General features: G+C 36.5%; 1 protein-coding gene across 6 annotated transcripts in view; it reads left to right on the forward strand.

Annotated features, from left to right (window-relative positions):
• CDC42BPA (CDC42 binding protein kinase alpha) overlaps positions 1 to 13,760 on the forward strand; it is a 430,427-nt gene that overhangs the window by 227,944 nt on the left and 188,723 nt on the right. For all 6 annotated transcript variants that reach the window (XM_020982125.2, XM_020982131.2, XM_020982126.2 and 3 more), the window contains exon 6: positions 13,359 to 13,452. In XM_020982125.2, coding sequence (XP_020837784.1) covers positions 13,359 to 13,452 — 94 coding nt within the window. The remainder of the gene's footprint in view (positions 1 to 13,358; positions 13,453 to 13,760) is intronic.

The raw sequence follows: 13,760 nt of genomic DNA on the forward strand, positions 1-13,760 counted from the left end.
ATTTGATTTTGGAGGTAATAGAGAGACATTGGAGTTTGTTGAGTAGGACAGAGGTGACATGGTGAGACCTATATGTTAAGAAAAGCACTTTAGCAGTGGAGTAGAGGATGGATTACATTGGTGATAACATTTTTAAATGCTTAGCACAATGTCTGTGATGTGGTAGGCACTTATATAAGTGCTAGCCATCAAAATAATCATAATAATAGTAGTAGTGATTCTTATTATTTTAAAGGGGCAATTGAGGCAGAGAGATCAGCCAGAAAGCTATTACAGTAATATAGGCATGAGGTGATAGGGGTATACACTGGAGTGGTAGCTCTGTGAGTAGAGTCAAGGTGATATAGCTAGTAGATGAGGAAAGATAGAAGAGAGAAAGAAGGACATTCTGCTAGAGAAGAGAAGATAGATAGGATCAAGGGTACTTTATGGGGGGTTTGCCTTGGCAAGGAGGACTACATCTTCATGTGAGATGTGTTAATGGATGATATAGTAGTAGGAAATGTCTGAGTGATTTACGATAAAGAGAAGGGAAAAGGAGGGAGTTCTCATTGAAGGGCTTTTTTTTTCCAGTTGCCATGAGGCAGTGTCCTCAGCTGAGAGGACAGGGGAAGAGAGTGCTATGGGAGGCAACAGGAAAAATGAGAATATTGGGAAAAGACACTGTGGTGAGTGGGATAGAGAATGAGTAGAGAGGTATAAAGGTTTTGACTTGCTGTATTGAGGGTCCAGTCGACAAATTTATATGACATAAATTTGTCATGGATCTTGTCAGCTCAGTTTGATGATTTACTGCTTTCAGCAGCACAAGAGTAATGGCGAAGGAGTCAGATTGTAGGAGTTATCCAAGGGAATAATTTGATAAGGTATGATTAGCAGTAGGGTAAAGTGCTAAGGGATTAAAATGCAGAAGTTGGTATAGAGTTGAATCGATTAACCAAGGGCTGGTATAGGGAAGGGAGGACAGTATAGCCAGTGCAAGGATGGAGCTTTGATTGAGGAACTGAGAGGTTAGGGTTGAGGTGACATCAATACATATGTTGAAGATTCCTAATGAATGGGTCAGTTAACCAACAAATTGGAAGGAACTCAACTCTTAAAACAGCTCAGAGTAAAAATCATGTACAAGATATAAAGTAATTCCAGCTATCTCTGTAGATCAGTAGGCCAAGTAGCAAGAATTCACTGCCAAAGGCAATACTGGATTAAAATCTTAGATAGAGTGTGAATAGATGATTGTGAGAAATGTCATTTTGCAGAGCAGAGAGACACCATAGAAGAGACAAGCAGCCTAAAAAAAGCTTGGCAAGGCATCCGACTGTGCAGAGTCAAGCCAAGGGCATTGAAGGATGAAAATATAAAGAGCCCTGCAAACATAAGAAAAATGGAGAAGATTTGCAAAAATTGTTTTAACAATTTTTTTTCTCTTTTGAGGAACATTAAAGTCCTTTGACTTTGTGCTTTACAGACAAAGTAGAAATGACACAAAAGAAAACAAAGATAGGAAAAGCATCTGGATTAAATCAAATAGAGAGAAGATCCATGCTAGAGAGGACAAAATTATGAGAGCACTGAGGGACTAAGTTATCTAAAAGAGGGAAAGTTACCAGCAGCATAGAAAAAGAATTTAAAAAGTAAAAAAAAAAAATGACTACCAAGCAAATATCAGCTGCCAGCCTATATACTGATTCACCTATTCATATCAAACCTTTATGAGGGTCATCTCAAAACTTGAGATGTGGATGCTTGATGAGGCTTTTAGTAGGGAACAAGCAGGATTTTGCAAATCATATTCAACAACAGACCATGTCATTACCATCTCACAGGCCAATGAAAGTTGTAGAGAATAGAAAATCCATTTGTTGTTTGTTAAAAAGCATCAGGGGCAGCTGGGTGGTGCAGTGGATAGAGCACCGGCCCTGGAGTCAGGAGGATCTGAGTTCAAATTCGGCCTCAGACACATAACACTTACTAGCTGTGTGACTCTGGACAAATCACTTAACCCCAATTGCCTTGCAAAAGGAAAAGAAAAAGCATCAGGCTCAGAACAAAATACCACATTAAAGGTGTTTTTTACATAATTTTTCACATCTGTACATCAAGATCATTCAAGATTACTTGAAAAATGAAAACAGAAATAACCATGTTCAGTTCTCCTCTGATAATAAACATCAGATGAGGTATAAAACAGAGAGATGTGAATTTGTCAAAAGTATTTACCACAGTGTGATATAGATCCGGCTAGAATAAAGGTTGAGGATAAAAACTTGTGACCCATTTGGAAAACATCACCAGCAGAGACATCACTTTGCTGACAAAGGTCTGTTTAGTCAAATCTATAGTCTTTCCAGTAGCAATGTATGGCTGTGAGAACAGAACTAGAAGGAAAACTGAATGCTGCAGAATCGATGATTTTGAATTGTGGTGCTGGAAAAGACTTTTGAGAGTCCCTTGGATAGCAAGGAGATCAGATCAGTCAGTACTTAAAGAAGTTAACTAAGGCTAGTCACTGGAAGGTCAAATATTGAAGCTGAAGCTTAAATACTTTGGCTACATAATCAGAAGACAGGAGTCATTGGAAAAGACCCTGATGTTGGGAAAGATTGAAGGCTAAAGGAAAAGGGAACAGGAAAGGATGAGGTGGATAGGTAGTGTCATGGAAACAACAGACATGAACTTGGACAGATTTTGAGAAGTAGTGAAGGGCAGAAGGGCCTGCCATGTTATGATTCACGGGGTCACAAAGAATCACACATGACTGAATGACTAAACAGTAACAAAGTAGATATCCCTGTGGATTGTGGTGTCCTTCAGATGCTTCAGTTTGAGTTTGATAATGTGTTGATTACATCAGATCCCCAAGATATTGCAGATCTTCCTGGAAGAATGCTAAAATCACTCAAACTAGTTTGATCTGTCCAGCCACATAAGAAAGACCAAGTGTATGAAAAAATGCTTATATATATATAGCATACACTATATATACATACACATATGTATATGTATTCTCTCTCTCTCTCTCTCTCTCTCAGTTGATTCTCACAACAATCCTGGGAAATAGGTGCTATTTATATCTCCATCTTTCAGATGAGAAAGTTGAGGCAGGTTAATTGACTTGCTCAAGGTCACACAGTTACTAAGTGTCTGAGACTGAATTTGAACTCAGGTCTTCCTGATTGCAGGCCTGGCACTGTATTTTCTGTGCCATCAGCTGCCTCTAATTTATACCTATAGCTTGTCCAGTAGTATATACTGTGACAGACAATACAGAAGGACATTGAGGTGGGCCTAGATTTTAAAAGTGGGAAGGGAATAGGTTAAACTGCTTTTGGGAAATTGCTAAGCACTTTAATTGCCCCAGTCTTATCATAACGATGACCTATCTTTTCAATAGACATTTTGCTTCTGTTGCTGTGTGGTAGGAAAACCTAGAACACTGCTGACTCTGAAGAGCTAAAAATGAGTATCAGGGCAATGGAAAGGTACATGTGAGTGTAAATAAGCTGTCATATATAATGAGTGAGAAACTATGAACAAGAAGAGAAGTAAATTATGTTATCAAAGAATCCTGTGACAGAAAGAAAAGACGAGTTTGAGAAATGAGAGGTGAATGTTCAGAGTATGCCAGTGCTATCCTCATTATGTCGAGAGACAATGAGGAGATCTGCAGAATGATTGGTAATTTCTCCTTGTGGTGATCTTTTTAGAGGCTGTAAAAGAACATTTCATATGATGGGTAGTGTTTCATGCAAGAAGGCAACATCCTGTCAGTATAGCTCTTATTTTTGTGATTAAAGCTCTTCATTGAATACAGCGCAGTGTGAAAGTTAGAGGAATTGTAGGAGCAAAAGCAAAAGGGGATGTGTAGAGCTGGGGACTTACTTGTCAGAGGCATAGAAAACGTGGAGGAGAGAAGAGGATTTTTGGAGGACCTGGATGGTCGTCAAAGGAGTCTACTGGTCTGGTCTAGATGAAGCACCGCAAAAGCATTCTAGGGAATATAACATTATACTAGACCAGAGGGCAGCATTTATGGACCTGGATAAGGACTCCTGGGAAGAATCTAAGGGAAGTCTGAATTTAATATTCATTCATTCATTTTGCCTAGCTTTGGCTGAAGATACCAGTTTTTTGTTTGGCTCTTTCTAAGGGAGAGAGGGTGCCCTGGGGGTAGAATAGACTGGGGAGGCCTTTGGGACTACTCTGTTGGGGGTTTCTTCTATCTTTGTCTTGAAGACTGCTAGACATCCATCAGCTGTACCCTGTGTCATTGGAGGTAATAGATGAGTCTCTATGAGACCAAAGATCCATTTGAGTATTTGAGAATTTTATTGATTTCATGTTTTTGTGTTATCTATATTTACCAATTTTTCCTTCCCTTTCCTCCTCCTAGAGAGCTATACCTTATAACAAAGTTAAAAAAAAAGAGCAGTTCAATAAAATTAACCAGTACATCAAAAAAAAAGTCCAATATTTTCTGTATTATTCCACATGTTTAGTCCCACACCTCTACAAAGAAAGGAGAGATGCCTTCTGCTACCTCTTTTCAGTAGCCAGGCTTGGTCATTATAATTACACTGCATTTAGCTGAAATGGTTTTTTTTGTTGTTGTTCTTTCTATTTACATTATATGTATTGTTTTTCAGGTTCTGCTTACTTCACTTTACCTTACTTCATGAAAATTCCCATGCTTCTTTGTTTTCATGGTATAGGATGGAATAAATTCCATCTGTCATCCCTACTCTGTTATCTTCAATTTTCCCCTTGTCTGCTAGTTGCTTTCCTACTATCTCCAAACATACTAGTGTCCCCTCCATCCTCAAAAAACCTTCACTTCATCCATCCATCCCTGCTAGCCATCATCATTTCTTTCTTCCTTTCTATAATAGGTACCTCTACTTCCTTTCCTCTCTTGCCTTTTTTTTTTTTAACTTTTTGCAGCCTAGCTTCTAATATTGTTGTTCAACTGAAATTTCTTTTTCCAAAGTTACTCATCTCTCAGTTGCCAAATCTAACATCCTTCTTGACTTCTCAGCAGCCTTTGATACTTTCACGTTACCATCTTATCCTTGATACTCTCTTCTTGCTAGATTTTCCTGACACTACTCTCTCCTGGTTCTTCTCCCTCTCTGACTGCTACTTAGTTTCCTTTACTGGATCTTCATCCAGGTCATGCCCATTGTACCCTTGGGTTTGGTCCTGGCTATCTTCTCTTCTCTCTGACTATTTTACTTGGTTATCTCATTTGCTCCCATGGATTCAACTATAATCTCAATGCAAATGATTCTCAGATCTGCTTATCCATCCCTAACTTCTTTAATGTCTCATATCTCCAGCGGCTTCTTAGATATCTTGAGCTTGATGTTTCAAATATGTGTGTACGTACATGTGTGTGTGTCTGTATATGTGTGTGTGTGTGTATGTGTGTATGTATATGTGTGTGTGTGTGTATATTTATTTATCTTAAACCCAGCATGTCCAAAACTCAACACATTATTTTTCTCCCCCCATTCCCCCAGCTTCTTTTACTGTTGATGGTATCACCATTCTTCCAGTCACCCAAAATCACAACCTAAATGTCATCCTTGGCATTCTCTTCCTTCATATCCAATGTGTTGCCAAGCTTGTGATTTTTACTTTCATAGTATCTCTAGTATATGTCTCCTTCTTTTCTTTGCCACTGCCACTACCCTGGTGCAAGTCCTCATCATCTCAAGCCTGGACTATTGCAGTAAGCTGATGGTTGTTCTCCTTATGACAAGGCCCACCCCCATCCCCACCAACTGTCAATTTGATTTTCTTAAATTGACCATATCACTTCTTAAAGTGACTGTATTACTTCCCCATTCAAATTCCAATCATTTCCAGGATCAAATATAAAAATGCTCTGTGTAATAGTAAAAGTTTGTCATAAACTGCACCCCCCAATCCCCACCTTTCCAGTTGATCCATTGACACTGGCCTCCTTCCTCTTCTTGAACAAGAAATTTTGTTTCCTGACTGAGCTTCTTCAGTGACTTTCCCCATGTCTAGAATGCTTTCTGTCATTAATTCTCCCTCCTGGCTTCCTTTAACTCTTAGCTAAAATTGTACATTCTGCAAGAAATCTTAATCTTAGTGCTTTTCCTCTGAGATTATCCCCAATTTATCCTGTGCATATCTTATTTGTGTGTAATTGCCTCTGGTTTCCCCAGTAGACTGGGAGCTCCTTAACAGCGTCAGCTATCTTTTTGCCTTTCTTTGTTTTCATGGCTCTTAGCAGGATGCCTGAGAAATAGTAGGCACATAATAAATGTGGAATAGGATAAATGGGATTATGTCTGTCTGAGCTTGATTAAAATGAAAAAAAAAGAGAGAGAGAGAGTGTCACAAAGTTGGAAATTGGAACACAACTACTTACATTTTGATACACATTTTGAAAGTTACTAAAATTGCTATATGCTTTAATTTAGAGATTCCAGTTTTAGACATATACCTCAAGGAGATCAAAGATCAAAGGGAGGTCCAATATATACTAAAATATTTATAGAAGTATTTTCTATCATAGCAAAGAACTGGAAGCAGATAGGTGCCCATCAGTTTGGAAATGGCTAAACAAGTTGTGGTACATAATTTAATGGAATTTCTTTACTGTAAAAGCTAATGATGCTATCCATCTCCAAATAGAGGGATGATGGATTCAGGATGCAGAGTGAAGCATATTTTTTATATAGCCAGTATGGGAATTTTTTTTTGTTTGACAGTATATTCTTATAATAGGTTTGATTTTGTTTTTCTTACTTTTTCAATGGGTAAGGCAAAGGAGGTAGGAGGGAGAGAATTTAGAACTGAAAATAAATTTTTTTTAAAAGAATGAAGAATATAGAAAGATGTGAAAACTTATACGAACTGATACAGAGTGCAGTGAGTAGGAAATATTCTCAATAGCCATGACTATGTAAGTGGAAGCAACAACAAAAGTAAAAACTGAATATTGTAATTGTAATGAGCAAGCTTGACAGTGAAGAAGAAATAGAAAATGTTCTACCTTCTCCTTTTTGAAAAGGGGAGGCTGTGGCTATGGAACACTGTTCATGCTGCCAGACTTAATTACTGTCTTGGTCAGTTTTGCCAAATTATATATATTTTTTTTAAGGGATGGATGAGAGAGAGAGAGGGATAGACTGAGAAATAAAGATGATCTGAAAATCAATGGATAATTTAAAAAATTGCCTTCTTGATAATAACCTTAAAAGTTAGGTAGCATATTATCTCCATTTTACAAATGAGGAACGAAATTTAAAGAATTAAGGTGATTTGTCAATGGTTACAATAAATTTTGTGGCCAATATTCAAACACTTATCCCTAGACTTTACATCTAGGACAACCTATAATTAATCTGGAATCCATTCAGTGACATTCTTGACACATGGTCATACATTATGTGTCTGAATATTTCTGCTGATAGCAAATTTCACTTTCTTATTGAGAAAGTCTTTGTGAGTGTTACTTAGAACAGCTCTGTTGTTAAGTTTTCCCTTCAATTGTGCCAATTCTTTCTACAGCTGCTACGTATATAATAGAAAATAGTTGTTCCCTCAGTACAGCATGATTGTGACCTCCTTTATTTAGGTTACTATGCTATCCTTAAAGTAGTGTTAAGATTACAGTGGCTTTCACTTCAGTGTGCTGGTATTCTCTGCAAGTCAAAGAAATCTGAAGTTCTTTTCTTGGTCATTGGTTGTCCTATTAATATAGTAAGATTAATCTCCTTTTAACTTCTCACTGCCTTTAACATGGGCTTGTAGACCTTTTTTTTTTTGGTACAGAGGCATCTGGTGGTTGAGTTTGGCTGCCACATTTGCTCTTTTGTCATAACTTGCATTGCTAATTTTTTTAAAGTTTAGAATTACTAAGGTATGAAACCATTCCATATTTGTCATAATATTGTGACTCATTTCTTTTTAAAAATCTGAAAAATCCATGGAACAGAAAGCTTATATAGATTCTCATGCTACAGTCTAACAGATTTGGATATGTCCCAGGCGCCGGGATTCCTTTAGTAGCTCAATAATGGTTTGCTTGGTATTTATTTAAGAAAAATTTTAATCTCAGTGGGGACTATGTGAAAAAAATTGTCATCAGAAAGTAATAACTCATAATTTCTTCCTAATCAGGTAGTAACTTATACCTTGAACAAATTCTACTAAAATGAATCTTTATTTATTTTTATACATCTCTAGAAGTCTATTGAGATTTACAAAATGTAAGTGGTAGTTAGGTAGATTGGCTGTTGAATTGAGTTCCTTACTTCATATAGCATAAAGCTTATTGTTTACAAATAACTGAAAAAACTCAGTTAATCTTTTAAACTCAAACTTATTATCTGCCACTCCTAAGACTTTTTCTGTTCCTTTTCCTTATCTTCTGAATTAATCATTCACCTAGCCTGTAGGAGAAAACTGTCCCATAACCCAGCCTCTCATTATCTTATCCCTCTCTTCCTCTAGCCTACTGCCAAACATGCTCCACCGTTTTAAATTCCTGTTTCATAATAAACAAACTTTCCTTCCTGTTCCATGCTGGTCTTGGAGAAGTAACCTTTGCTCCTCACTGCCACTTCCATACTCTTACCTTTATATTCCTCACTGTACTCTTCTACTAAATCAGGATTTTTCACCCAATTGAAATCATGGTAGCTATTGTATACACCATGCCTCTCTCTACCCACCTTCTTTTCTCTATTTGAGCTCAGCTTCTGGATCACTGTCTTCCTCTCCTCAGCTCTTTCCCAGATACTAGGGAATATCGTGTTAATAATAATGTCCCCTTACCTTCCTATCCTCTCAGTTCCTCAGCTTTCTTTAATCCTGTGATCTATTCCTTCACTGCACCTCTGTCACACATAGGGATGATCAAACATTGGATCTCACCATTACCCCCAAATATTCAAAGATATCTAAACAAGGAGTCCATCACCTATTATTCTACCCAGGGGGGTGCTATTAAGTGTTTAAGTATCTAAAAACAAAAAATGTACACATGGCACACTTTTAAGTTTAATCTGCTTTATTAACATTTCCGTCATCACTTTCTTAAGTCTAGACAGTCAACAAAACAACAGCCCCGGTTTGTAGCTTTATTACTTTCTGAGATGTAAATGCTTATCCTGAAAATAGTTGAACCACATTGAGTTTGTTCATGCTGACTCTACCACATCCTTGATTCCACCTCTCCATATGCTTCAGCCCTTCTAAACCTATTCTTTGCTTTCATCAGAACCTCCAATACCTCCACTCCTTTGTACTTTCTCAGGCCATTGCCCTTCATTGAAATCACTTTACCTCATGTCCAGTTTTGACCCTGTTGATACCCATTTAAACTCTGCATTGTCCTCTGATCTCAAATTCTTTACCTTCAGGTCCTTTTGCCTCTTATCTCTCATCATAATTGTTCTCCCCAAACAACTCCTCCACCTCTAGTCATTTTCAGATGAATGGGAGCCAGAAATCTCACAGTCTGTTGACCAGGGATGTTAAAAAATTTCCTATTATCCAAACTCAACAGGACTCTCACTGCAGCAAGGCAATCCATTTATTCCTCCATAATTGATTCCGTACATTACTGCCCACAGAAGCTATTCTTAACCTTTCTTCCCTTCTCAATCCTTTAGTTATCTTTCCATTCTTAGTGGATGTTACTCCTCCTCCCTTTAGCGGTCCAGCCAAACTAGTTTTCTCTGCCATCTGCATTCACAACATTTCATTTTCCATTTCCATGCTTTTCCACTGTTCATCTATCTTGTCTGGATTGTACTTACTGCTTGCCTGTGCTTCATAAAGTTCCCTTCTTTCAAAAGTCCATTCAAACACTGGCTTCTGTATGGGTGGATCCTCCTTATTTCCCCAGCTGCTATTATGTCTCTCCTTCACAAACTTTCTTTTAATTAATTGTTTCATATTTCTTTTCTTTATATAGGGTGCCCTAAAAGTCTCAGTGCAGTTTTCATTAAAATTGCATGAAGACTTTGGGAATACCCTGCAATCAGTGTGTGTGTGTGTGTGTGTGTGTGTGTGTGTGTGTTCTGCATTTTAGGGAATGGATATTTGATTAACAATATAACCTCCACTAAATCATCATAATCAATATGATGATGGTCAGATTTATGTTAATTGTTTGTACATAGAGCTAGGAGGTTGAAAATATTCATACTACTAATATGTCAATAGTGTGGAACTTGCAGTTAGGAAAATTTCAGTTTGAATCATTAACTAGCTATGTGACCATTGTCAAGTTGGGATAGTACAAGCAAGAAATAAATGAAGGCTAAACCAGGTTAATGGCCTTGTGAGTGGTGAAAAAAGGGGTCGTGTGAGAGAAATAATAATGTAGAAGTATCATCTGTAAGACTTGACAATGATTAGATATGGCAGCATGAGGAAGAGAGAAGAGTCAACACTGACTTCTGCAATAGAGATTATTTTATTCTTTGACATTATATCCCCAGTGCCTAGCATAGTGGCTGGCACTGGGTAGTTGTTTGATGAATTCTTGTTAATTGATTGAATCACAGATGGTTGGAAAGGTTCTGCTGGTCTTTGGAATTTCTCTCTTGTTAATTAGAGGATGAATACAGCTCCCAGAATTTGAGGTCCATTTCCAAGAAAGGATAGTATTGCCTTTATAGGACCGTGTGTGTGTGTGTGTGTGTATACACATTTATTTAGCCATCATGCATTTATTTTGTTATGCTTCTCTCTGTTAAATTACAATTTATTTTAAGATTAATGTTCTAAGATAATTTTTGCCTCCTAATTATTGAATAGGAAGATAAAATCATAAAATATTATTTTCTGAGTTGACTTTGTACTTCATGTCCCAAACTGTCTTTAAAAAAAAATTACTGGTTGGGGGCTCCTAGTTGGCACAGTGGATAGAGCATCAGTCCTGAAGTCAGGAGGACCTGAGTTCAAATTCAGCCGCAGACCAAACACTTGACACTTACAAGCTATGTGACTCTGGGCAAATCACTTAACCCCAATTGCCTTAAAAAAAATTACTGGTCAAATCCTATTTTTACAGCTTTCTGGATTGAGATAATTTTAGAGCCAGAATCCATTAGATCAGTATACTTTTTTGTGTCTGTCACATAGGTGTTCAGTAAATCAAATTTAATATAGTACAGTATTATTAATTTTATAGATTAAAAAATGTGAATCTTACAGAGGGTGGGTAATTCATCCAAGGTCATTTAGCTCATTAGTGGTAGAATTGAAACTAGAATGTGTTCATATATGTTCAGTTGTTGTATATTTTTTACATGGTCAGAGTTTGAACCTAAGTCTTCTGTTTCCAAATACAGTGCCTTTCCAGTTGCAACATGCCATTTCTGTGGATGGTTTATGATCTGCATCATTGGAGGAATTATCTATTGATCAGATTTCATATTCATTGGACACATTATAGCCTGAGATTTGATCTTTTTCTTGTAGTTATTGTAATGATATTTTTGTATAATTGAATTTTACGTGTAGTAGCAAATTTTATCTGTGCCCTTCAAAATGATTTGTTTTTTTTTTAAACTTTAGAGTTATTTAGGTTGGACCTGCATTGAAAACATAAATCATCACAGACCCTTTCTCTTAATTAAACTCTTTTCTGAATGGTTACTTTCCTTCTCTGTAAATCACACCTGCCGCTGCCGCAACCACTTTCCAAAGTAAATAAAGACTTTGAGTGAGCTCTGAAGCAGCAGTTGTCTAGCTCTCTTTCTTCAGATTAGGCATACTATGTTAGGGGAAGAGTAGTAGAACAGTTTTAGCTGACAGATTAATAGGATGCTTTTAGGAGCTGCCCACCTCACTCAAAAATAATCTCTATGGAGATTAGATATATCATAGGGACTCACGATAACATGGGGATCATGTCTCTCCTTGTTGCCTACAGCATTTGGCAATTTTACTACAAAACAGTTGAACTTAAAAGTCTTATTTTTCTACTTCAAAAGAAATAAGAATAGCTAGACATGCTTAATCTTTTTACTTTTTTTTAAAAAGGTTTGCTTGTAAAATAGCTTGTGGTATTTTTATTGCACTTTTTAAGGCCTCTTTTATTTTGTGACTTAAAGTATCATTTTACTAGTATGAGATTTATCTTTGTAGACACTTTTCTTATAATAAAATTCTGCCATGCTATCTAACTCATTATGGAGATTTTCATTTACTACACTTAATAATTTCCTCTGAAAATTCCAAATCTAAATCTTCCCTAGAATTTGTGACATATTGATATATGGCTTAGAAAACAAAGTGGTTTGGTCATGTAATGAGAACAGAAGCATTTGTATTGATGCAAATGTAGAGAAAAATACTCTATACTTTGGGTGGACCCTTCTTGAAGAATTATGGGAAGGAGAGATGAGCAAGAGTTGCACAGAGTGGAAAGGTATGGTTGAATTGCCATCTGTACTGTTGGAAGGAGTGAGATCATGGAGTCTGCTGCTGTTCCACAGCTCATCCAAAGCCTTCATTAATTTTGGAAAGTGGTGGCAACAGCAGAAGCAAAGTAACCATTCTGAAGAGATTAGCTCATGGAGTTATAGTAGCATGGATATTTCATTGTATTGTTTTATTTTGAAGCAATTAATTTTTTGGTGGTAAAATGGAAGATCTTTTTAAGCATTAGTATAACTCAAGATGAGAGAACTAATCTGTGTGCTGTTTTATTAGTGACGATGAAAACTCCAAACATACACTGAATCACATTCTTACCTTCTTGCTGTACCTTCGAAATATTTTGGGAATTACCATTCTTTTTTTAAATATATGTTTAAATATAGGCCTAACATAGTTCTAAATTTAGTGAGAATGTTTCTAACATCAGTATCAAGGGAATGTGAGCTAGAGATGACCATAATTTAACCCATATAGAGATTATTGTTACCCCCATGCTAAAATAACTTGTGTGTTTACAGATTTAGAATTGCTATCAGAAACTCTTGAAAAGGTATAAGATGCCACTTTTTAATGTCCTAGACCTAGCAACATAAAGAACTATGCAAATATAGAATTACTACACCTTTCTTCAGCTTCTGGTAGCCATACAAAAGGCTGTTGCACATCAGAGGTAGATGGGAGAACTCTAGTCAGATTATCTTATATTCCTGGTCCACAAGAGAGCCAGAAATATATTACTCTCTTGTTGGGAAAGAATGATTTCAGCTGACAGGTAACTAAAAAGTAATTTCTTAGTGAGTCTAGAGAGATCCTTTAGAAATTTCCTTTAGAAATTAGAAGAGGCAGTTAAAGAATAATCTTATTAAATGACATCTTGTGTTTATTTTTCCTCATCTAAAACTTTAATGCATTTCTTTTTGCAGGGATATCAAGCCTGACAATATTCTGATGGATGTGAATGGTCACATTCGGTTAGCGGATTTTGGTTCTTGCTTGAAACTCATGGAAGATGGAACAGTATGTATATTTGGAAAAAATTTGTCTCACAGGTTTCCATTGAAACCTTTTTTCTTTACCTATGTGCTTTACAAATCCTTTTTGGAAACTGTTTCTTATAATAGAGTTTACCTGTAAAGCCATTTTTCTAAAATTTTTTGTGTTTCAAACTTAATAGTCATTTTCAAAATAAAACCAACAGAGTAAGGAATGAAATCCGACATGTAAGAAAAACTCATAACTTTTGTTCATTACACAAAAATTTTATAAAAATTTAAATAAAATAATTCTTATTTGCTTTTATACCCTTTTATCTCTCCTTTTCCTGT

Source organism: Phascolarctos cinereus, unplaced genomic scaffold (assembly GCF_003287225.1).
Source record: "Phascolarctos cinereus isolate Bilbo 61053 unplaced genomic scaffold, phaCin_HiC Scaffold_5;HRSCAF=322, whole genome shotgun sequence".
NCBI lineage: Eukaryota > Metazoa > Chordata > Mammalia > Diprotodontia > Phascolarctidae > Phascolarctos > Phascolarctos cinereus.